At 46.3% G+C, this 23,141-nt stretch overlaps 1 protein-coding gene across 1 annotated transcript in view; it reads right to left on the reverse strand.

Annotated features, from left to right (window-relative positions):
- TCF7L1 (transcription factor 7 like 1) overlaps positions 1-23,141 on the reverse strand; it is a 192,080-nt gene that overhangs the window by 15,664 nt on the left and 153,275 nt on the right. The window contains exon 4 of the mRNA XM_018055387.1: positions 6,722-6,805. Coding sequence (XP_017910876.1) covers positions 6,722-6,805 — 84 coding nt within the window. The remainder of the gene's footprint in view (positions 1-6,721; positions 6,806-23,141) is intronic.

The following is a 23,141-nucleotide window of genomic DNA, read 5'->3' on the forward strand; positions in this document are numbered from 1 at the left end:
GCAAGGCAGATGTAGGTTATAAGTTACACAGGCCAACCAGGGAAAGCCTCAATGAGAAAATGTCTTCTGTTTGATTTTTATTTGACTGCACAGGGTCTCAGCTGTGGCACGTGGGATCTTTGACTGCGGCATGTGTGATCTAGTTATCTGACCAAGGTTCAAACTCAGGCCCCCTGCATTGGGAGAGCAGAGTCTTAGCCACTGGACCAGCAGGGAAGTCCTCAGAAAATGACTCTTGAGTGAATATATGAGGGCAGCAGAAATGAGATGTGTGGGCAGGAGAGGGAAGGGCGTTTGGGCGGAAGGCACCCAGAGTGTAGTGGCTCCCAGGTGGACAGGAAGACAGGTGTGTTTGAGCAACTCCACAGAAGACAGTGGACTGGGGCGCAGGGAAGAAAACAAGGGGATGAAGGTCTGTCTTAATGTACTAACACATACATTTAGAACTTCTCAAGCAGGTGGCAAGTAGTGCGCTGCAGGCTGGGAAAGAGGTGAGCATAAATACAGGATCTCTGGACGGCAGCAGCAGAGAGAAAATGCTTTGGGGAATTAGAATGTGCTTCAGATCCTTCTTGGAAACAGTGCCACATTTCTGAGGACTTTGCAAATTGGACTGGACACAAAATTCTTGGGTTAAAAAACTTTCCTTATCAAAACTTATCTATGGCTTGCTGGCAATAAGGCAGCAAAAGAGAACCTTGCGTTTACCTTTATTTTTCTTCCTTCGATGCTGGCTTTTCCCCCTGCTGCCTAGATGAAAGTGAAAGTGTTAATTGCTCAGTCATGTCTGACTCTATGTGACCCCATGAACTATCTCCTTCAGTCTCTGCTCATGGAATTCTCCAGGCAACAATACTAGAGTGGGTTACCATTTTCTTCCCCAGGGGATCTTCCCAACCCAGGGATTGAACTCAGCTCTCCTGCACTGCAGGCAGATTCTTTACCATCTGAGCCACCAAGGAAGCCCTGCATAGATGCGTATAAGGGGAAAAAAATCAAACCCTTACAATTCTGATTCTTGCCAGGATGTGTCTAAATTCATATAAATTTTCATTTACTTTGTAGAATTCAGGTGAGCACTTTTAAGCTAGACACTTGAGTTTTTATTTATTTATTTTTAGGCTGTGCTGTGCAGCATCTTAGTTCCCCAACCAGGAATCGAACCCCTCCCCTTGCAATGGAATTGAGGAGTCTTAACCACTGGACTGCCAGGGAAGTCCCTAGTCTTTCCTTTGAAAGCCCAGCTTTGCTTTCTTCTCTTCTTGCCTGCTGTTTTAGCTGGCTGTGGTCTCCTCTTAAGGAACACTATTTGTAGGCTGTTTCTCAGTTGTCTCCTCGATCTTTTTCTTTTGTGTCATCACTGCACAGACTTGACACAGTGTCCAGTTTGCTCTACACTAAGAGTAATGAACTGGGAAATATGAGTTGTTTAGTTGCTAACTCATATCTGACTCTGTGACCCCATGGACTATAACCTGCCAGGCTCCTCTGTCCATGGGATTTCCCAGACAAGCTTACTGCAGCGGTTTGTCCTCTTCTTCTCTAGGGGATCCCGACCCAGGGACTGAACCCACATCTCCTGAATTGGTAGGTGGATTCTTTACTACCAAGACACCAGGGAAGCCCGGGAGATACGAATAAGGCTTCCCCCAAGCTAAATTTCAGCGGCAGAAACTAATAAAGGAATGATGGCGGTAGATAATTACCAAGGCATGCCATGAATTGTGGGTGCAAATTTAATAAGAAACAGGGCATTTATGCAGCTTCCAAGCTGCATACAGCTTCTGCCTACAGAGCGACTTATTAAGTACAAAAGGAAAGAATAACCTCAAAGAGAAAACACATGTCAAACATCATCTTAATTAAATGATCCAAGCCAACATCACCGACATTGGGACAAATGGATATCACAGACCTGCCTCCCAATGTGAGGCACTGAGAGGGACACCTGAATGCGGTTGTGTTCTTGCTAAAACACACAACCAGAATCTACCCACGAGGAAATCTCACGATACACCCAGATGGAGGGATGTTCCATAAAATAGTTAGTCTGTACTACGTCAAGGCTGTATATTGTCACCCTGCTTATTTAACTTAAATGCAGAGTACATCATGAGAAATGCTGGGCTGGAAGAAGCACAAGCTGGAATCAAGATTGCCGGGAGAAATATCAATAACCTCAGATATGTAGATGACACCACCATTATGGCAGAAAGTGAACAGGAACAGAAGAGCCTCTTGATGAAAGTGAAAGAGGAGAGTGAAAAAGTTGGCTTAAAACCCAACATTCAAACAAACGAAGATCATGACATCTGCTCCCATCACTTCATGGCAAATAGATCGGGAAACAGTAGAAAACAATGACAGACTTTATTTTCTTGGGCTCTAAAATCACCGCAGATGGTGACTGAATCCGTGAAATTAAAAGATGCTTGTTCCTTGGAAGAAAAGCTATGACCAACTTAGACAACATATTAAAAAGCAGAGACATTACTTTGCCAACAAAAGTCTGTCTAGACAAAGCTATGGTTTTTCAAGTAGTCATGTATGTATGTGAGAGTTGGACTATAAAGAAAGGTGAGCGCCGAAGAATTGATGCTTTTGAACTGTGGTGTTGGAGAAGACTCTGGAGAGTCCCTTGGACAGCAGGGAGATCCAACCAGTCAATCCTAAAGGAAATCAGTCCTGAATATTCACTGGAAGGACTGATGCTGAAGCTGAAACTCCAATACTTTGGCCACCTGATGCGAAGAACTGACTCATTGGAAAAGACCCTGATGCTGGGAAAGGTTGACGGCAGGAAGAGAAGGGGATGACAGAGGATGAGATGGTTGGATGGCATCACCAACTCAATGGATGAGTTTAAGCAAGCTCTGGGAGTTGGTGATGGACAGGGAAGCCTGGCATGCTGCCATCCATGGGGTGGCAAAGTCCACTCAGTCGTGACAGAACTGAACTGAGAGGTGGTGGTGGTGGTGGTAATAGTAGCAAGTTAGCAGTTATTGAGGCTTATTTTGTGCAAGGCACAATTTTAAACTCATCACAATGCATGGGCTCATTTTCACATAACTCTGAGGTCAAATGCTCTTCTAATACCTATTTTATAGATGAGGAAACCAAAGCAAAGAGAGATGAGGTAATTTCCTGAAGCTTCACAAGTAGGAAGAGGCAGAGCTGGGATTCAAACCCACTTTATTACACAAACTTCAACACACATCATTTTCCCTGGGCATTTCAGGTTTGGCTCCTATTCACACACACACGTGTATCTCAGATAACAGAATGAGAAGCTCTGGCTTGAAAATGGAAAACGGTGGTCTCCTTCCATTTTCTAGAATATTAAGTAAGGTTTTCTCCCATGTTTTCTTTAAGATTTTGAGGCCTGTTTTTCTGCTTTTCTGTATGAGAGTACAGAGTGTGATAATATACAACTTCCTAGAAAAGTATCTATTTTTCCATCTACAATGTAATGTATCCGCTATTCATGGTTTTCCACTCTCAGACATAACATGAGCCCCTGCTCCGCCAGCTGTGCTGAGATGTCTCTCAGTGACTGCAGGTTTGTCTGGCAGTGGATGCTATGGGTAGAGAACCTTATGGGAGAGTTTAGGGATTTCATGTATTTTTATGTCACTTACACTGAGATAATAAATGAGGATGAGTAGTTGATTTATTTGAGGAAAAGGGTCTAAAAAAATGGAATCATAGAGAGGGCAAAAAAAATTTGGTAATGTATATTAATACAGCTAGAGTCTTTCTAATACTCATGAATGGATGAGAGAGTTGGACCATAAAGAAGACTGAGTACCGAAGAACTGACATTTTCAAACTGTGGTTGGAGAAGACTCTTCAGAGTCCCCTGGACTGCAAGAAGATCCAACCAGACAAACCTAAAGGAAATCAATCCTGAATATTCACTGGAAGGACTGATGCTGAAGCTGAAGCTTCTATACTTTGGCCACCTGATGCAAAGAGCCGACTCATTGGAAAAGACCCTGATATTGGAAAAGACTGAAGGCAAGAGGAGAAGGGAGTAACAGTGAATGAGATGGTTGGATGGCATCACTGATTTCAATGGACATGAATTTGAGCAAACTCAGGGAGATAGTGATGGACAGAGAAGCCTGGTGCGCTGCAGTTCATGGGGTCGCAGAGTTGGACACGACGTAGTGACTGAACAACAACAATTAATACAATCTCCTGGGGCCAAAAGGAGAAGGCAATGGCACCCCACTCCAGTACTCTTGCCTGGAAAATCCCATGGATGGAGGAGCCTGGTAGGCTGCAGTCCATGGGGTCGCTAAGAGTCAGACACGACTGAGCGACTTCACTTTCAAGCATTGGAGAAGGAAATGGCAACCCACTCCAGTGTTCTTGCCTGGAGAATCCCAGGGACGGGGGAGGCTGGTGGGCTGCCATCTATGGGGTTGCAGAGAGTCAGACATGACTGAAGTGATTTAGCAGCAGCAGCAGCAGGTGGGGCCAACAAAAGAACTATAGGAAGCAGAGGATTGAGAAAAGGTGGGCAAATGAGTGCTGGTAGGTATTAGATGGCAAACAGCTCAGGAATGGAGGTGGAAGGTCTAGTTCTTGTGTGAAGTTGGGTGGTGAATATTAGAAGGGAAATATAGGAGGAAGAGGAGGGCTGGTGGCAGGCTTTTTGTTTTATTTTTCAGAGCTGGGTCAGTCTGTGCAGTAGGTGGGATGGCAAACTCAAAGAGTCTATGTGCTTGTTTTAAAAATAATTCACCTCCTCTGAATGCAGATGGAGATTTTTGAAGATATACAGACAGGATGTGAAGGATGCTGGATGGATGGGGGGCATGAGCAAGGATTTGAAACAGTGAAAGAGGGCTTCCCTGGTGGCTCAGTGCTAAAGAATCCACCAGCCAGTGCAGGAGACTTGAGTTCAATTCCAGGTCCGGGAAGATTCCACATGCCTTGGAGCAACTAAGTCTCTGTGCCACAACTCCGGAGCCTGCGCTCTAGAGCTCAGAAGCTGCAACTACTGAAGCCCGAATGCTCCGAGAGCCTGTGCTCTGCAGCGAGAGAGCCTGAACACCACCGCTGAAGAGTCGCCCCTGCTCGTTGCAACTGGAGAAAAGCCCATGCAGCAGTGAAGCCCCAGCACCGAAAAACAAATAAATTGAAAAAAAAAAAATTAAAAAAAAAAAAAAAAGAAAAGAAATCAAGACAGATGGCTGTGCTGGGAGGGGACAAGCCAGTTTTGTGGTGGTGATGGGGGTCGTTGGGATGCCCAGTCCTCGACTGGCCACTAGTGGGCACTTGCACCTCGTACTTGGCCATCAGCAGTTGTCTTGGAATCTAGAGGGTCACAGGCAACTTCCAGGCCTGTCCCACCTCCCCATGGGGCGTGTTCTTTAAGCTGCTCAGGTCTTGGTGACGGGCCACGGAACCTCTCAGGGCAGCCTCTTCTGGATGGCTGTGACAGTCACCTGAGAACTACACAGTCTGTAAACCACCCAGGGCTCAGACCCTGGAAGTTGGTCTCACGATTATTGGAAATCATACAAGCTCACCGTGCCGGGACTTATCTCTCTAGGGATACCTTCCTTCTCCTCAACTAGATTCTAAATTCTTTTTTAAGCTTTTCAAAAAAATTATTAGTTTTTACTGATGTATACTTGATAGGTGTGCTGTGTGCTCAGTTGCTCAGTCATGTCTGATTCTTTGAAACCCCATGGACTGTAGCCTGCCAGATGCCTCTGACCATGGGATTTCCTAGGCAAGAACACTGGAGTGGGTTGCCATTTCCTCCTCCAGGGGATCTTCCTGACCCAGGGATCAAACACACATCTCTTGTATCTCCTGCACTGGATTCTAAGCTTTTAATGAAAAAAGACTATCAGGAGATCTTAAAATACGAGGAGATGAAATATGAATGAGATGAAATTCTACATCTCGGATTTGCTTGCAAACAACCCAGCGTGGTGGAAGGGGGAGCGTGAGTGAGGAAAACCATTGAAATTTTACAGAATTAAGTTTTAGAAGCATCCTATGTTTCCAGGTCTCCCTTCTACCTGTGTGCTCTGTGTTTCTGAGACTCACTGCAGTGGTACAACACTAGTCAGCTTATGGGGCATGTGGGTTGCCCCAAGCTTCTAAGAAAGACCAGGAAAGAGGGATACAGGGTCCTAGCTGGGAGCACCTCCTATCCCATCAATTTCAGTCTGTTGCAAGCCCTGAGGTGAGGAGACAGATCCCATTGCACCTCCTCCCAGGACCCTCCAGACCCTCCTTTGTGACCCTGTTGCCTCGGACACTGGTAGAAAGACGTTGGTTGCCCCTGGGGATTTTTGTTTGCATATATTTTAATTAATTCTTTCCTATAACATCCCGTACAGAACAGCCTCTTCAACTGTTGCTGTGCAGCTCCAAAGAGGAAATGAGGGCTGTGAACCGAGCTCTAGCGGGAGAGAGAGAACTGGACTGCTAAGGTGGAGGGGCGGCAGAGGAGGACCAATACAAGCCAGGGGCAGGGCTGGCATTTCTGATCACATGACATCCTGGGTGGTGTGTGCGTGTGCTGAGGTGGTAGCAGTAGGGACATGCAAAGCCAACACTCTAATTGCTGCACTCCTGACCGTCTGGCTCACACACCTGGGGCAACGCTGCTAGACCTTCGGGAAGGTGGAGGCAGTGATATGGGACAAGGTCAGTGAGAATATCCCTTCTGCGCTTTAAGAAGAAACAGACTTACCAAGTGTGCTGGGGACGGTGACCTGGCGTCCTTGACTGTGGTGCTGGCGGGGACATCGAGGAGTGGCCATTTCATCTGCAGGTACTACACAGGGGACAGAAAGCAATGTGGCTGGTGAGAGGGGGCCGCGCCAGAGCTCCAAGTGAGTTGGGGCAGGGGCTGGGGGACAGACACCAAGCTTCATTCGACCTGCATGCTCCTTACCGGGTCAGTGTCCAGAGATCGGAACAGAGTAGAGCATGCATCAACACCACTACCACCACCAGCCCCTCCGTCATTTTGGGGTAAATGCATGACAGCACAACTAACCAAAGTATAATATTCAAAGACCCTACTGCTGAAAGTCATTAGGTGTGAGACAAGCAAGACTCATCAAGGGACCCAGGGCTCCAAGATGGTGATCCTGCCTGTTCAGTTCCATCCCTCACAGCATCACACACAACACTCCCCAGGAAACAGCCTCTCCAGAGCAATCTGGGGAATGAAGGAATACAAACCATCTGCCTGACACCTCCAGGGTCATGGGGAATATCTGTCCTTATTCAAGGATGTGGATCTTTACTTCACTGTAGTGTTTCTTGATCTTGAAAAGATTTTCCAGTATCCTGCCCTCCCATGCATCACTGCAAAAAACGCCAACCAAACCGTCCCTAACACACACACACACACACACACACACACACACACACACACTCACTCACTCACTCACACATACACTTTAAATGAAAAGTGATCTCCTCAACGTCAGCCTAGTAGTCTTGGGCAAGAGCCTGGGAGAGAGTGGGTAGAGAGGCAGTGAGGGGCTCTGGAGTCGGGTGTTCATGGGCTCAGGTTCTCACTCTGCTGATTCTGCTGTGTAACCCTGGATAAGTGCCTTGACAACTCTGAACCTCAGTTTCTTCATCCATAGAGCAAGGCGATTATCACTAACTTGACAGGTTGTTGGAAGGATTAGGGACAATGTCAAGTCTTGAACACAGTCCTGTGCCCATGGATGGCGTCTGATAAATGGCAGCTATTATTTTCATAAGCAAACCATTAATCTTTGCCGGGAGCAAAACACACATGCTGGCTTAGTGTCAACACTGATACAGTGCTTCTGGGCAGCAGACCAGCCATGTAGGCTCTTCGCAGAATTCTTGAGGTTACTTTGAAAATTTGAGCTCTCATGGGAAGTGACGGCTCCAGGAAGTGTTTCCCCATGGAGACAGAAAGAAGTCTTTGAATTACCTCCTTGCTTCACTTTTGGGACTGGGGAATAAAATCATGATTTGGGCTTGAGCTCTGAAAACAGGTCAGGAAAGGAGGATGGGCAGTACCCCTTTGCTCTCCATCAACCACAAAAATATGACTGAGAGGGCAGGGGCTGGACTTGCCACAGGGTGTCCACAGGCAGGAATCACAACCCAAGGACACATTAGCCAAGGCCCAGGGAGTGGACAGACAGCAGCTGGGGTGGGCCAAGTGGGCCCGGCCGAGGGAGGTGGAAATGAATGGGGACCTCGTGAATAAGGACAGGTCCACTCTGAGCCCTCTGGTGCCCTGCCTCTCCCCCAGCTGAGTGTCATCTTTGTCCCTACCTTCTGCCTATCTTATCTGCTTCCTTCCTTTACACCCCCACTCATTTAGTTCCCTTCTCAGAGCCTACATTTCCTAGATGAACTAACCGCGATTTAAATGCCTTTGGCAAGTCAACGGCACTGGACAAATGTATCATTAGTAAAAACTCATTTCCTCAGTGAATAACAACATTTGTGCCACCCTGACAGTTTTCACAGTAGACTTACATATGTAAAACAGTTTAATTTCCATGACAACTCTGCTATGACATGCTGGGGTGGCTGTCCTAATCTGCAAGACCAGCTAATGGAAGTAAATTCAGGGTAGATGACTTGCCCACATTATGAAGAGCTGGAGCTGAGGTCTCTTGACTTCAAATCCCACACTCCTCACCACTACATGATTCATAAAGCTTTTCTTAACATCATCTTCTGGAACATTCTACTGCCCCTCACAGCCTTTTCTTGGCTCTGATGGGTTTTTTTTTTTTCCTCTCCTTTTTATGTCTCAAACAGGGCTGGCCACCCAGAAGCTGAATGAATACATACGTGGCAATGTATTACTGTAGGGACTCTTGAGGTGGCCGGAGCTTGCATGTTGAGTACTAATTATCACACTTGTTTCTCTACAACCACAAATACCGGGTAACATGTTCCAAATATACCCCCCACCATGTGAAACACCAGTGTTCCTAAAATCCATAAACTCTTCCAGCATCTGATTCCCTATCTACCTACAGTCACAAGGGTCAACACTGAACACTCTTCACTCTTGTTGCTTTCCAGGGATGTTCTTAGATACGCATGTTGGCGTGGTCCAGAGGAATTGATCTGAATCCCGACTTGGGACAGTGCTGGAGTTTGGGCTCTTTACGAATACTATCTGCTGACCTTATGGGCTGGTAGACATAGCAAGCTTGTAGGATTCTTGCAGTTTCTGAACAGTGGCACCACTGACATTTGGGGCTACAGAATTCTTTGTAGTGGGGGCTGTCCTGTTCATTTGAAGATGTTTAGCAGCATCCCTGGCTTCTACCTACTGAATACCAGTAGCACTCACTCTTCTGCCTGGTTATAATAACCGAAAATGTCTCGACTTTGCCAAATTTCCAGCCTTCACCAAATATCTCTGGGAGGGGCAAAACTGCCTATCTATATATGTGTGTATGTGTGCATTCTTTTTCACTATAGGTTATTATAAGATATTGAATACAATTCCCTGTGCTATCCCTCTGACTATTTTGTACATGGCAGTCTGTATTGGCTACTCACAAATTCCTAATTTAGCCCTCTCCCACCCCCTTTCCCCTTTGGTGACCATAAGTTTATTTTCTATGTCTGTGAGTCTGTTTAGTTTTGTACGTAAGTTCATTTGTATCATATTTTAGATTTCCATATAAGTGATATCATTTAGTATTTGTCTTTGTCTGAGTTACTTCACTTTCTATGATAATATCTAAGGTCCATCTATATTGCTGCAAATAGCATTGTTTTATTATTTTTTATGGCTGAGTAATATTTCATCGTGGGCTTCTTAAGTGGTAAAGAATCTGCCTGCCAAGAAGGAAGAGCAGGTTTGACCCTGAGTTGGAAAGATCCCCCGGAAAAGGAAATGGCAACACACTCCAGCATTCTTGCCTAGAAAATCCCATGGACAGAGGAGCCTGGTTGGCTATAGTCCATGGGGCCGAAAAGAGTGAGACACGACTTAGCAACTAAACAACAACAATATTCCATAGTGTATATGTAGCACATCCTCTTTATCCATATATCTGTCAACGGATTTTAAGGTTGCTCTTGTGTCTTGGATACTGTAAATAGTGCTGCTATGAACATGGGGCTGCATGTATCTTTTCAAATTACAGTTTTCTCCAGAAATATGCCTCAGAGTGGGATTGCTGGATCATAAGGTAACTCCATTTTCAGTTTTTCCAGAGTGGCTGCTCCAACTTACATTCCCACTAACACTGTAGGAGGGATCTCTTTCCTGCACGCAGGATCCACTCTCACTCACTAATTATAACTGAAACCTGGAAGCTTGGAGGGTGGCTAAAGATCTTTAGCCTGGTCCACTGCTGAAGTCTGGCTCCTTACAGCTCAGTCAGGCAGCCATGGAGAGGGGGTTCCGGGAATAGTATGCATCTTCCCAGGACCCTTCCAGCTCCAGCCGATCATGGAGGTTGAGGGTGTATCACATGGGTGTGTCTGTGTTCAGAAACAGTTCATTCCAAAAGGTAGGGAAATGGAGGGCTGTCATTTCCCTCTTTCTACTCTTTGCCTGTTTTTTTTTTTTTTTTTTAAGATTTTGAAACCAGTGGTGGGAGTAAGGAGTGGGGAGAGACCTGTAAGAGCTGGAGCCCCTGCAGCTTGGTGTCATGGAATATCTCTGCATCATAATTCCAAGGAAAGGAGCATTCTAAAGGGACAGCTGAGCTTCCCAGCACCACAGGTTGGGACAGAAGGAGCCAGCAACACCCCCTTGTAAGCCTTCCCGACCGCATCCCCAGACCTTTGGAGGTGGCTGTGCACTCCTAAATTCCTAAGTCAGGCTCAGCCCGATGTTCAGCGGAAATAAATCTCTCTTGGCTGTAATTCTCATGTGCGAGCAGCCAGCCCCACGGGGCTCATCACTCATTGGTGGAGAACATGTTCTTGGGGATTAAGAGATGTGTGGCTGAGCCTAGATGCTCTGCATAGTGATGGCATGTGGGCAAATGAAAACTGCTGGTTTCTCCAAGCCCAGCCTAGGCTCCGTCCAACTGGCCACAGCTGGCTCCTGACTTCAGATATAGTGTATCATGGTTGGACTTCAGCACCTCCCTACTAGCGGATGCTCACTGGGATGGAACACAAGAGGCCTGTGGGGCCTCAATGCACCGATGGCCAGGCAACAGCAAGAGCCACCACTTATGGGATAAGCACTCTGTTTTGAGTCTCAAAAAAAAAAAAAACAAAAAAACAAAACAGAAAGAATGGTGAGCACCCAAATGGTGAGGACTGCTAACTCTCAATTTACAAATGCTACTTAACATGCTGCTGTGCGCCGTGGCTCCCTGAGACAGGCCAGGTAGGCAGCTTCCCAATCTTACTGAATCTGGGAAACTCTTTTCCAGGTGTGAGGGTTCCATGGAACACACTTAAAGCTGTTAAAGTGTTTTTTTTTTTTTAATTTTATTTTCTTTTGGCCAGGCCGTGCAGCATGTAGGATCTTAGTTCCCCAGCTAGGGATCGAACTGGTGCCCCGGGCATTGGAAATGTGGAGTCTTAGCCACTGGACTACCAGGGAAGTTTCCTGTCTCTACTTTTTTATAGTTGATTTACAATGTTGCATCAGTTTCAGGTGTTTAGCACAGTGATTCAGTTATACACACACACACACACACACACACACATATATATATACATACACATGTATATAGGAAGACCTGCTATTGTGGTATTGTGGTTCAGTTAAGTAGAGTGAGGCTGTGGTTTAGAACGTGTCTTTACGTTAAGGAAGGATGATTCTATTCCTATTTTCAAATCTCTTTCACTGGGACAGTTGTTGACTTCTCATAGGATCTACCGAAAAGGTGGGTTCTCTTACTTGACTCAGACTGGAGATTATACCTAGAAACAGATTTCCTTACATTGAAGCACCCTCGCATTCTCCAGGTAAATCCTATTTGATCACAGTGGCTTGTTTGTACTTGTATGTATTGTGTAATGCTATACATGAATATTTTCAGATTTTTACTTCTATACTCTTAAGTGAGACTGAACAGTTTTCTTTCCTTCCTTCCTTCCTTGTTGACATCTTTATCAAATGTTGCTATCAGCACTGCCTGCCTGTGGGCTTGGTGGCATCTGACTCTTTGCAACCCCATGGGCTGTAGCCCGCCTGGTTCCTCTGTCCATGGAATTCTCCAGGCAAGAATACCAGAGTGGGTTACCATGCCCTTCTCCAGGGGACCTTCCTGACCAGGGATCGAACCTGCATCTCTTACGTCACTGGCAGGCAGGTTCTTTACCGCTAGTGCCAGCTGGGAAGCCCCGCTATCAGTGTTACTTTGGCCTTATTATTTATAGGGGGTGCTCCTGCTCTTTTTCTGAATGTTCTGGGATCCTTTCAGTATCTCGGTCCCCTCCCCAGGCCTCTCCATGGGGATAGCCCTTGGCCAGGTGGGCAGGGGCTTCCTTGGTGGCTCAGACAGTAAAGAACCCACCTGCAATGTGGGAGACCTGAGTTCTAACCCTGGGTTGGGAAGATTCCCTGGAGGACGGCATGTCAACCCACTCCAATATTCTTTCCTAGGAATTCCTAGGGACAGAGGAGCCTGGTGGGCTACAGTCCATGAGGTCGCAAAGAGTCAGTCACATCTGAGCAACTAAGCACAGCACCGGTGGGCAGTTTCCGCTCAGGTCCAGCCTGGGGAAGAGTCCCTGTGTAGGGTCTCTCACTGGAGAACCAGAGCCCTCCTCCTGGAGGGAGGTGGGGCGCTGGGCCCGCAGAACCGTGTTGCGCCTGGAGACCGTGCAGCAGATTAATTGCAGCTGTGTCCTGGAATTTCCCCAGCACGCAAATCTTCATGATGCAAAACAGCTGGGAGGAAATCCCAGCATGCCCTGTCCAGAGGCAGAACTGCCAATGAGCGCTGGAGATTAACCCTCTGCCTCCCAGAAGGTAGGGACAGCCCCTTCCCCACCAGGCCCCCCAGTTCCAAACCTGCTGTGATGGAGACAGGACACTCAGGACTCTTGGCAACACCCACATTCTCCCCATCTAAGTGTTCTCACAGAAAACCCTGTAAGCAGGTCCAGGCAAGAGAGGAAGCAAAGCCTCATGGTACAGACGCAACATCGGTGTTCCCAGTCAGGGGCTCCTTACAGCCGGAAGCCAGAAGGCAAGTCAGCTCCACTCCACCGAATCCCTCCTCTTCTCCTTGGGGGGAGGGACAGATTTGGCATAGAAGGAAAGGGCCCCTGTGTCTACCTTTCCTGTCTCATGGTTTTCATGTGTTGGAGCAGAAGCTCATCCGCTTAGGTGACCAGTCTTTCCTGCCTCTCTGGTCCCTCATGGTGAATGAAGATTCTGGGACACTAGAATTGGGCCCCGTTTAATACAGAAAAGACCTTCCCAAGCCTCCCTCCCAGATCATATGGTGGGCCAGCCATCCAGGAACACAGGCCAGAGACCCAACCCTGAAGGCAGATGGCCATCCACCCCACAGTGACAAGGACACCATGAGAAACACTCTCCGATTCCTTTTAAAGGTGATTTTTAACACCTAGAATTGTATTATAGGGATTTCCCTGGTGGTCCAGTGGCTAAGATACCACACTCCCAAAGCAGGATGCCTGGGTTTGATCTTTGGTCAGGGAACTAGATCCCACACACTGCAACTAAGAGTATGCATGCTGTAACAAAAAGAATACAAGCTGGATTTAGAGAAGGCAGAGGAATCAGAGATCAAATTGTCAATATCTGCTGGATCATAGAAAAAGCAAGAGAATGCCATAAAAACATCTACTTCTGCTTCAATGACTATGCTAAAGCCTTTGACTGTATGGAAGACAACAGACTGGAAAAATTCTTAAAGAGATGCGAATACCAGACCACCTTACCTGCCTTCTGAGAAAACTGTATGCAGGTCAAGAAGCAACAGTTAGAACAAGACATGGAACAATGGACTGGTTCCAAACTAGGAAAGGAGTATGTCCAGGCTATATATTGTCACCCTGCTTGTTGAATTTACATGAGGAGTACATCATGCGAAATGCTGGGCTGGATGAAGCACAAGCTGGAATCAAGATTGCCGGGAGAAATATCAATAACCTCAGATATGCAGATGACACCACCCTAATGCCAGAAAGCGAAGAAGAACTAAAGAGCCTCTTGATGAAGGTGAATGAGAAGAGTGAAAAAGCTGGCTTAAAACCCAACATTCAAAAACAAAGATCATGGCATCCAGTCCCATCATTTCATGGCAAACAGATGGGGGAAAAATGGAAACAGTGACAGATTTTATTTTCTTAGGCTCCAAAATCACTGTGGATGGTGACTGCAACCAAAAGACGTTTGCTCCTTGGAAGAAAAGCTATGACAAACCTAGACGGTGTATTAAAAAGCCGAGACATCACTTTGCCAACAAAGGTCCATATATCAAAGCTATGGTTTTTCCAGTAATCATGTATGGATGTGAGAGTTGGACCATAAAGAAGGCTGAGTGCAGAAGAATAGATGGTTTTGAACTGTGGCACTGCAGAAGACTTTTGAGAGTCCCTTGGACAGCAAGGAGATCAAACCAGTTAATGTTAAAGGAAATCAACCCTGAATATTCATTGGAAGGACTGATGCTGAAGCTGAAGCTCCAGTACTCTGGCCACCTTATGCGAAGAGCTGATTCATTGGAAAAGACCCTGATGCTGGGAAAGATTGAGGGCAGGAGAAATGGGTGACAGAGGATGAGATGGTTGAGTGGCATCTTTGACTCAATGGACATGAGTTTGAGCACACTCCAGGAGATAGTGAATGACAGGGAAGCCTGGAGTGCTGCAATTCATAGGGTCGCAAAGAGTCAAACATGATGGAGCGACTGAACAACAACGAAACTAAAAAAGATCCCACACGCCACAATGGAAGATGAAAGATCCTGAGTACTGCACCTAAGACCTGGCACAGCTGAATTAAAAAAAAAAAAGTCACTGAAAAAGATAAAATGAAAGTAGTAGAAAAACTGGCTTCCCCAGTGGTTCATTGGTAAGGAACATGCCTACAATGCAGGAGACACCGGAGACCCAGGTTTGATTGTTGGATTGGAAGATCCCCTGGAGGAGGAAATGGCAACCCACTCCAGTATTCTTGCCTGGAAAGTCCCATGGAAAACGAGCCTACTCCATGGGGTTGCAAAGAGTCAGACACAATTGAGCGACTGAGCATGCATTAGAAGAACTGGATCCCAAACTTGATGGATTAGACATAGTTCCAGGAGCAAAGTATAAAAAAAGGTTTACACACTTATTCCTTATTTCCTTTATCTATAAATGAGTAATTTCTGCATCTGCTTAATTTTCTGAATAGCACTAAACCCCAATACAATCACCTTTTTTGGTTTTGCTCAAGTGTAGATGGCTGTGTTTCTTCTTGAAGTTTTGTTGATAGGTGAGTTGTTACAAATAAATCCAATTAATAAATCTATAAAGCCCTATGATAAGTGACTTTTCAATGTAATATGACAGACCCAATTTTCCTTGGAAAAGTTATTTAGAACCACATTTGGCTAGTGTTTTAAGCCAGGGAAGGGAATTTTGTCTCTCCAGCACCTGTCACAGCAACTTTTTGGAGCCCCTCTGTGCACTGGCAGCAGAGGGGCTCCAAGAACATTCCATGACTATAGAGTAAACTCAAAAATAAGAGTGGGCTGGCTGGGTTTCAGTTTCCCCATAAGTACCCATTTCCTGCCCTTTCCCCCAATAATTCCCCTTCTTTCCTAGATGGCCTCAACCTATTCTCTTCCCCTCCCAATTCAGAGAATCTGGCCGTTTTGCCTACCAGATTTTTTTCCCCCTTTTTTGACCATACCTTGTAGCATGTGTGATCTTAGTTCCCCAACCAGGGATGAAACCAGTGCCCCCTACATTGCAAGCACAGATTCTTAACCACTGGACCACCAGGGAACTCCCAAGTGACAGATTTTATTTTCTTGGGCTGAAAAATCATTGCGGACAGTGACTGCAGCCATGAAATAAAAAGAAGCTTGCTTCTTGGAAGAAAAGCTTTGACAACCCTAGACAGCATATTAAAAAGCAGAGACATCACTTTGCCAACAAAGGTTCATATAGTCAAAGCTATATTTTTTCCAGTAGTCATGTACAGATATGAGAGTTGGACCATAAAGAAGGCTGAGCACCAAAGAATTGATGCTTTCGAACAGTGGTGCTGGAGAAGACTTTTTAGAGTCCCTTGGGCAGCAAGGAGATCAAACCAGTCAGTACTAAAGGAAATCAATCCTGAATATTCATTGGAAGGACTGATGCTGAAGCTCCAATACTCTGGCTACTTGATGCGAAGAGCCGACTTACCGGGAAAGACCCTGATGCTGGGAAAGAGTGAGGGCAGGAGGAGAAGGGGATGACAGAGGATGAGATGGTTAGATAGTATCGCTGACTCAGTGGACACTGAGCAAACTCCAGGTGATAGTGGAGGACAGAGGAGCCTGGCGTGTTGCAGTCGATGGGGTTGCAAAGAGACGGACAGGACCTAGCAACTGAACAACACCAGAGCTGAAGAAAGTTGTTTTGAAAAATATCTCTTAATATGGGGAGAGAGGTGGGAGGGGTGTTCAGGATTGGGAACTCATGTACACCCGTGGCAGATTCATGTCAATGTATGGCAAAACCAATACAGTATTGTAAAGTAAAATTAAAAAAAAAAAATCTCTACCAGAGGCCAATTTCTAGTGGTGAAAGGACAGAGCACAAAAGGTGAGAGAGCAGGGTTCCAGGCTTTCTCTAACCTCTCTGAACTAGGTCATCTCACCTTTTAAAATGAGACTGTTTCACTTCATCAGCCTGAGGTTTGGGACCCGAACCAGATGGCCTTCTATGGAAGAGAAATCAAATACTTGTCTAAAGCACAGGGCGTGCCCGTGAGTGGAGCCTGAGTTGAGGGGCTCAGTGGATGCAGAACTCGGGGAATCTGACCCCCACTTCCAATCTGTGTTCCTGAGGATGTTTCTTGACCTTGAATAACCTCTGCTTTCTTGCCAGTAAAATGGGAATAAAGGGTTTTTTATTTACAGGAATGGTCACCCAGGAGAGGACCAACGTCGGGCACATGACACGCTCTCGGGATGAGCCTCTTACTCGCACTTTTCCCAGGGGCAGGGAAGAGCTAATTAATAGGGTTCAGCCCCTCACTCATCTCCGGGTGCTCTGTGGGGAGACGTCCTGTACGGGTAAACATTTAACAACTGGCTGTCTAAGCGAAAACAGAAAGATGAAGCCTGCTTTGCAGCACTTGCTGGATTCATAGTGAAAATCTTCCCACTATGGCAGACTGTGAGCTCCCATGGTGAGTCGCCGACGGCAGTGTGGGGAAGAGATGCTTATGACTGGCTGGGGCAACACCAGAGCCTGCGGGCAAGAGAAGCTGAGGGAGTGTCAGGTCTGCCCCAACTGGCTGGGGCTGCTGGCTGTGTCCACAGCTGGTGGGAGGCTGCCACATGTGGTTCTCAGCTGAAGTGGCCTTGAGGGAGAGCAGGACACTCAACCAGGCACGTCATCCTGACTGCAGTGTCCTCCTTCTGGAGGGAGCAGGGGAACTCTGTCCCCAGAGTTGTGGGGGCTCCCACTCTGTGCTAAAGGGGCCTCTGGGACGGAGACCTGGGCTTTCCAGAAAAGTCAGAGTCAAACTGCTTTTGGGTCCTCATTTCCAAGTCTGGAGTTATGTGCCTCCTATGTCCTATGTACCCACTTGCAGTGGCTTTGACCTTGGGTCTGCTGGGCCCAGGAGCTTCCCTCGTGGCTCAGCGGTAAAGAATCCGCCTGCAACACAGGAGCCGCAGGAGATGTGGGTTCAGCCCCTGGGTCGGAAAGATTCCCTGGAGGAGGGCGTGACTACCCACTCCACTATTCTTGCCTGGGGAATCCCATGGACAGAGGAGCCTGGCAGGCTGCAGTCCATGGGGTCGCAAAGAGCCTGACACAGCTGAAGCGACTTAGCATGCAAGCATGCTGCTGCACCCAGGCAGTTTCTGTGCTCACTGCCTGACAATGGATACATCATAGAGAAAGAAGCTTCTTCACAGGGACTGGTGTTGAAGCCTGGCCAACTGTTCTCTGGGCAGAGCCCTGCCTGACCCCTTCTGGCTCTGGTCTTGTTGTGGCCACTCTGTTATATACTGACAGCACACCCCTGCCTCCAGGTACAATCATCTGCCACGGCCCTGCTGTGGCCTCGGCCCGTGCACCACAATCATGCGCACCCGGGGCTGATCACACATCCGCACACACAGAGCTGCCTCATTCTCTTAAAGGCCCATGCTGTCCACAGCATGAAGGTAACACAACCTTTTAACCAGCTGCACAGTCATAGACATACAGGCGCTTCCCAGTCTTTTGCTACCATGAATATCCTCATCACATTGCTTATGTCTGAGTACAGTTGTAGGGCCTATTTCCAGTTGCGAGGGAACTGCTAGGTCAAAGGTATGCACCTTTGGCTTTTTAAAAAAAATATTTATTTTATTTGGCTACTCCGTATCTTAGTTGCAGCACATAGGATCTCTTAATTGTGGCATGTGAGATCTAGTTCCTGGACCAGGGATTGAAACCCGGTCCCCTGAACTGGAAGCACAGAGTCTTAGCCACTGGACCAGCAGGGAAGTCCCTGGACCCCTGGCTTTTGGAGAGTATTACCAAAGACCTCCCTGTCTACACCCTTACCAGCAATGCACAAGGGAGCTCATCTCCCCAAGCCCCTGTCCACGTAGTGTTATTCAATGTAATGATCTTTGCCAGGTGGACAGGTAAAAAACACGAGCTCACCATAGTTTCCATTGGCATTTCTCTTGTAAGTGAGGCTGGGAATTGTCATCTGGACAAGCACTGATTTGAAGGACAGGAAAAACGTGTGCAGCCAAAAGGGCTTTACAGTCTATGGGAGTGGGGCAGGGGCAGAGAAAGGGTGAGAGTGCGAAATGAGCAGGTGTAGAGGCAGGCGGAACCCACTCCAGTGTTCTTGCCCGGAGAATCCCAGGGACAGGGGAGGCTGGTGGGCTGCCATCTATGGGGTTGCACAGAGTCAGACATGACTGAAGGGACTTAGCAGCAGCAGAGGCAGGCGGGAGGAGGCCTAGGAGAGGGGTCTCTGGGGTTCCTTGTAATTCCAGAGAACTGTGCAGTCTTTGTTGTATTAGACTTTCACTAGGGAGGGAGGAGGGCAGGTCTGATGGGAGCTGAGGGCGTGGTCTACGGGGTGTGGACGTGTGCAAGGGCAGAGGGCAGCCCAGGAAGCCACTGCCACTTCCCACCCATCTCGTTACTACCAGGCCCCTGATGACCTGAGAAAGAAAAGAAAGGCAACTGGCTTTTTATCTGCCAAATCCTATGGACATCTCTGGGGAAACATATTTCCTGCCCATAAGCCCTCTCCCATTTTGGCTCCTGTGGTTCCAGGCTCTGTGTGCCCCCTGGTTGGCCTACACTTATTGACCTACATAAATGTCTTGGGCAAACTGCTCAGTGAGAAAAGCCAGCTGTGGGACCCAGGAGAGTCACCAAAATGTTCTCAATGGGTTTTAGCATTTTACTTTCTTCTTTGTGCTTTTCTTACTCATTTGACATTTCCACAAAGCCTGGCAGGTGTGGTCCATGGGGTTGCAAAGAGTCAGACATGACTGAGTGACTAAGCACACACAGCGTGCAGCATATAGTATACTACTGAAATAGTAAGCAAAGCTATGAATATAATAGCAACTCTAGATTATTTTCATCCCCCCAAACTGCACCTTCAGCTTCCCCAACTAGAAAACTCCAAATCTACCACCTTAACGCCTTCAGCCACCTCCCCTATCTCCCACTGGCCACCAAGTTCCATGGATCCTGAGCATCTTTCTAGATTCTAGGGTTCAGGTCCTCCCTATTTCATAGCTAGGCCACTGCAGGATCTGCATCTGGTCTCCTGGCTCCTGTTCAGTGTTTGCTCGACTATCCAGGAGGCGGGCCTTCTCAGGTGGCCAGTGGTAAAGAACCCGGCTGCTGATGCAGGAGGCCCAGGTTCGATTCCTGGGTCGGGAAGATCCACTGGAGGAAGAAATGGCAACCCTCTCCGACATTCTTGCCAGAATAATTGCATGGACAGAGAAAGGGGTGAGGTGTGGGCTGTAGGTCATTTGGCCCCAGACTGACAAAAATGTCTGGTGTCCACATCAAAGAACATGTTGTTGGATGGAGATTAAGGGGTCCCAGTCCTCTTCCACAGTGCCACCAATGCTTCTGTCTCTCTACCCATCTCTTCCAGCTCACCCTCACTGGCCCTCCAGAAACATCTTTCTAAAACATTTTCAGTGCCCGTAAATGCGTGCTTAATTGTGTCCAGCTCTGTGAACCCACAGGCTGTAGCCCACCACGCTTCTACATCCATGGGATTTCCCAGGCAAGAATACTGGAATGGGTTGCCATTCCCTTCTCCAGGCAGATTCCTTACTGTCTGAGCCACCAGGGAAACCTTCTAAAACATAAAACTATGCTATTTAAAACTAGCAGGTGGCTTCTCATTCTTACAGAACTGCCTACTTGTACTTATAAAACTGACCAACAGGCAGCAAAAGCTCTGTGCAAAATACTCCATAAATGTTTAATGGTTACCTCCTCTATCAGGTGGTGGTTTATGTGCATGATATGTCACAGGGGAGATTTTTTTTAAAGGCGTATAAACAACTGGAATATAAGTAAGCAGATGACAGGTTCAGAGAAGAGGACTGCGGTGGGCAGAATTCTCATGGAAAACTGAAGACTTCACACAGGAGACGGCATCTGAGCTGGGGCATGCAGGCAGAATACACTTCTGCAGTCACTTACTTGTGAAAGCACTTTAGTTAATTCATTTGATCTTGCTGATCCTTGGATATGGATAAAGCAGATACTATCATTCTCATTTTTAAAGATGGAGAGGGACATTCCTGGCAATCCAGTGGTTAAGACCCTGAGCTCTCAATGCAGAGGGTGAGAGTTCAATCCCTCGTTGGGGAACTAAGATCCTCATGCCATGTGGTACTGCCAATTTTTTTTTCCACTTTATTTTTTAATTGGAGGATAATTACTTTATAAAATTTTGCTGTTTTCTGTCAAACATCAACAAGAATCAGCCACAGGTACACCCATGTGCCCTCCCTCCTGAGCCTCCCCTCCCTCCAGTGCCTCCCTCCTTATCCCACCCCTCTAGATTTTCCACAGAGCTCCTGTTTGAGTTCCCTGAGTCATATAGCAAATTCCCATTGGCTGGCTATTTTACATATGGTATTGTAAATTTCCATGTTACTCTCTCCATACATTTCACCCTTTCCCTCCTCCCTCCCGCTGTGTCCATAGGTCTGTTCTCTCCATTGCTGCCCTAAAAATAAATTCAACAGTGCCATCTTTCTAGATTATATATATATGCATCAGTATACGGTATTTACATTTCTCTTTCTGACTTACTTCACTCTGTATAAAAGGTTCTAGACTCAAATGTATTCCGTTTTATGCCTGAGTAGTATTCCATTGTATATATTTGTATATATATATATATATATATACCACAGCTTCTTTATCCATTCATCTGTCGATGGACATCTAGGTTACTTCCATGTTCTAGCTGTTGTAAATAGTGCTACAATGAACACTGGGATACATGTGTCTTTTTCAATTTTGGTTTCCTCAGGGTATATGCCTAGGAGTGAGATTGCTGGGTCATATGGTGGTTTTATTCCTAGTTTTTTTTTTTTTTTTTTTTTTAAAGGAATCTCCATACCATCTTCCATAAAGACCATGTCAACTTACATTCCCACCAGCAATGCAAGAGGGTTCCCTTTCCTCCACACCCTCTCCAGCATTTATTATTTGTACACTTTTTGATGATGGTCATTCTGACTAGTGTGAGCTGATATCTCATTGTAGTTTTGATTTGCATTTCTCTAATGATGAGCAATGTTGAGCATCTTTTCATGTGTTTGTTAGCCATCTGTATGTCTTCTTTGGAGAAATGTCTGTTTAGGTCTTTTTCCCACTTTATGATTGGGTTGTTTGTTTTTCCCATATTGAGTTGTATGAGCTGCTTGTATATTTTGAAAATTAATTCTTTGTCAGTTGTTTCATTGGCTATTATTTTCTCCCATTCTGTGGGTTGTCTTTTCTTTTTTTTCTTTGTAGTTTCCTTTGCTCTGCAAAAGCTTTTTAGTTTAATTAGGTCCCACTTGTTTATTTTGTTTAAAAAGAAAGAACCTTCCTTCCTGGGACTTCCCTGGCAATCCAGTGGTTAAGACTTAGCCTTCCACAGGCTCTGTGTCAACCTAGAGAGGTGGGATGGGGAGGGAGATGCAAGGGAGGTTCAAGAGAGAGGGGATATATGTATACCTATGGCCGATTCATTGTTGAGGTTTGACAAAAAACAACAAAATTCTGTAAAGCTATTATCCTTCAATTAAAAAATAAATAAAAGCAAAACTAAACAAAAACTTAGGCTTCCAGTACAGGGGGTGTAAGTTTGATCTCTGGTCTGGGAGTTAAGATCCCACATGTCTTCTGGCCAAAACATCAAAAGGTAAGACAGAAGCGACATTGTAATAAATTCAATAAAGACTTTAAAAATGGTCCACATAAAAAAAATATTAAAAAAATAAATATGGGGAAACTTAGCCTACTGAATGTTCTTGGATTTACTCAAGGTCATAAACGAGCTGATGGTCCAGTTGGCATGGGAAATATGGGGCTTTGGACTTTTATGATATGACTCCGAGAGTACAGGGAATGCTCTCTGCCCTCTAGAGGCTTCCATTTCGTCTTAGAATCTTGGGATTCCCAAGTGACTCAGTGGTAGAGAATCTACCTACAAACGCAGGAGACACAGGTTCTATCCCTGGGTTGGGAAGATCCCCTGGAGAAGGAAATAGCAACCCACTCCATTATTCTTGCCAGGGAAATCCCATGGACAGAGGAGCCTGGTGGGCTACAGCCCACGGGGTCTAAAGAGTCGTACATGACTTAGCAACTAAACAACAACATCTTGGGATAGCAAATATTGATATGGGTAATGCCACACACCCCTCATGGACCCATAGCAGACACTGTTAATGGATCATGATACTCTTCCCAATTAATGTTGGGTAAGACCTCAGAATCTT

This window comes from Capra hircus, chromosome 11 (genome assembly GCF_001704415.2).
Source record: "Capra hircus breed San Clemente chromosome 11, ASM170441v1, whole genome shotgun sequence".
In the NCBI taxonomy this organism is placed as follows: Eukaryota; Metazoa; Chordata; class Mammalia; order Artiodactyla; family Bovidae; genus Capra; species Capra hircus.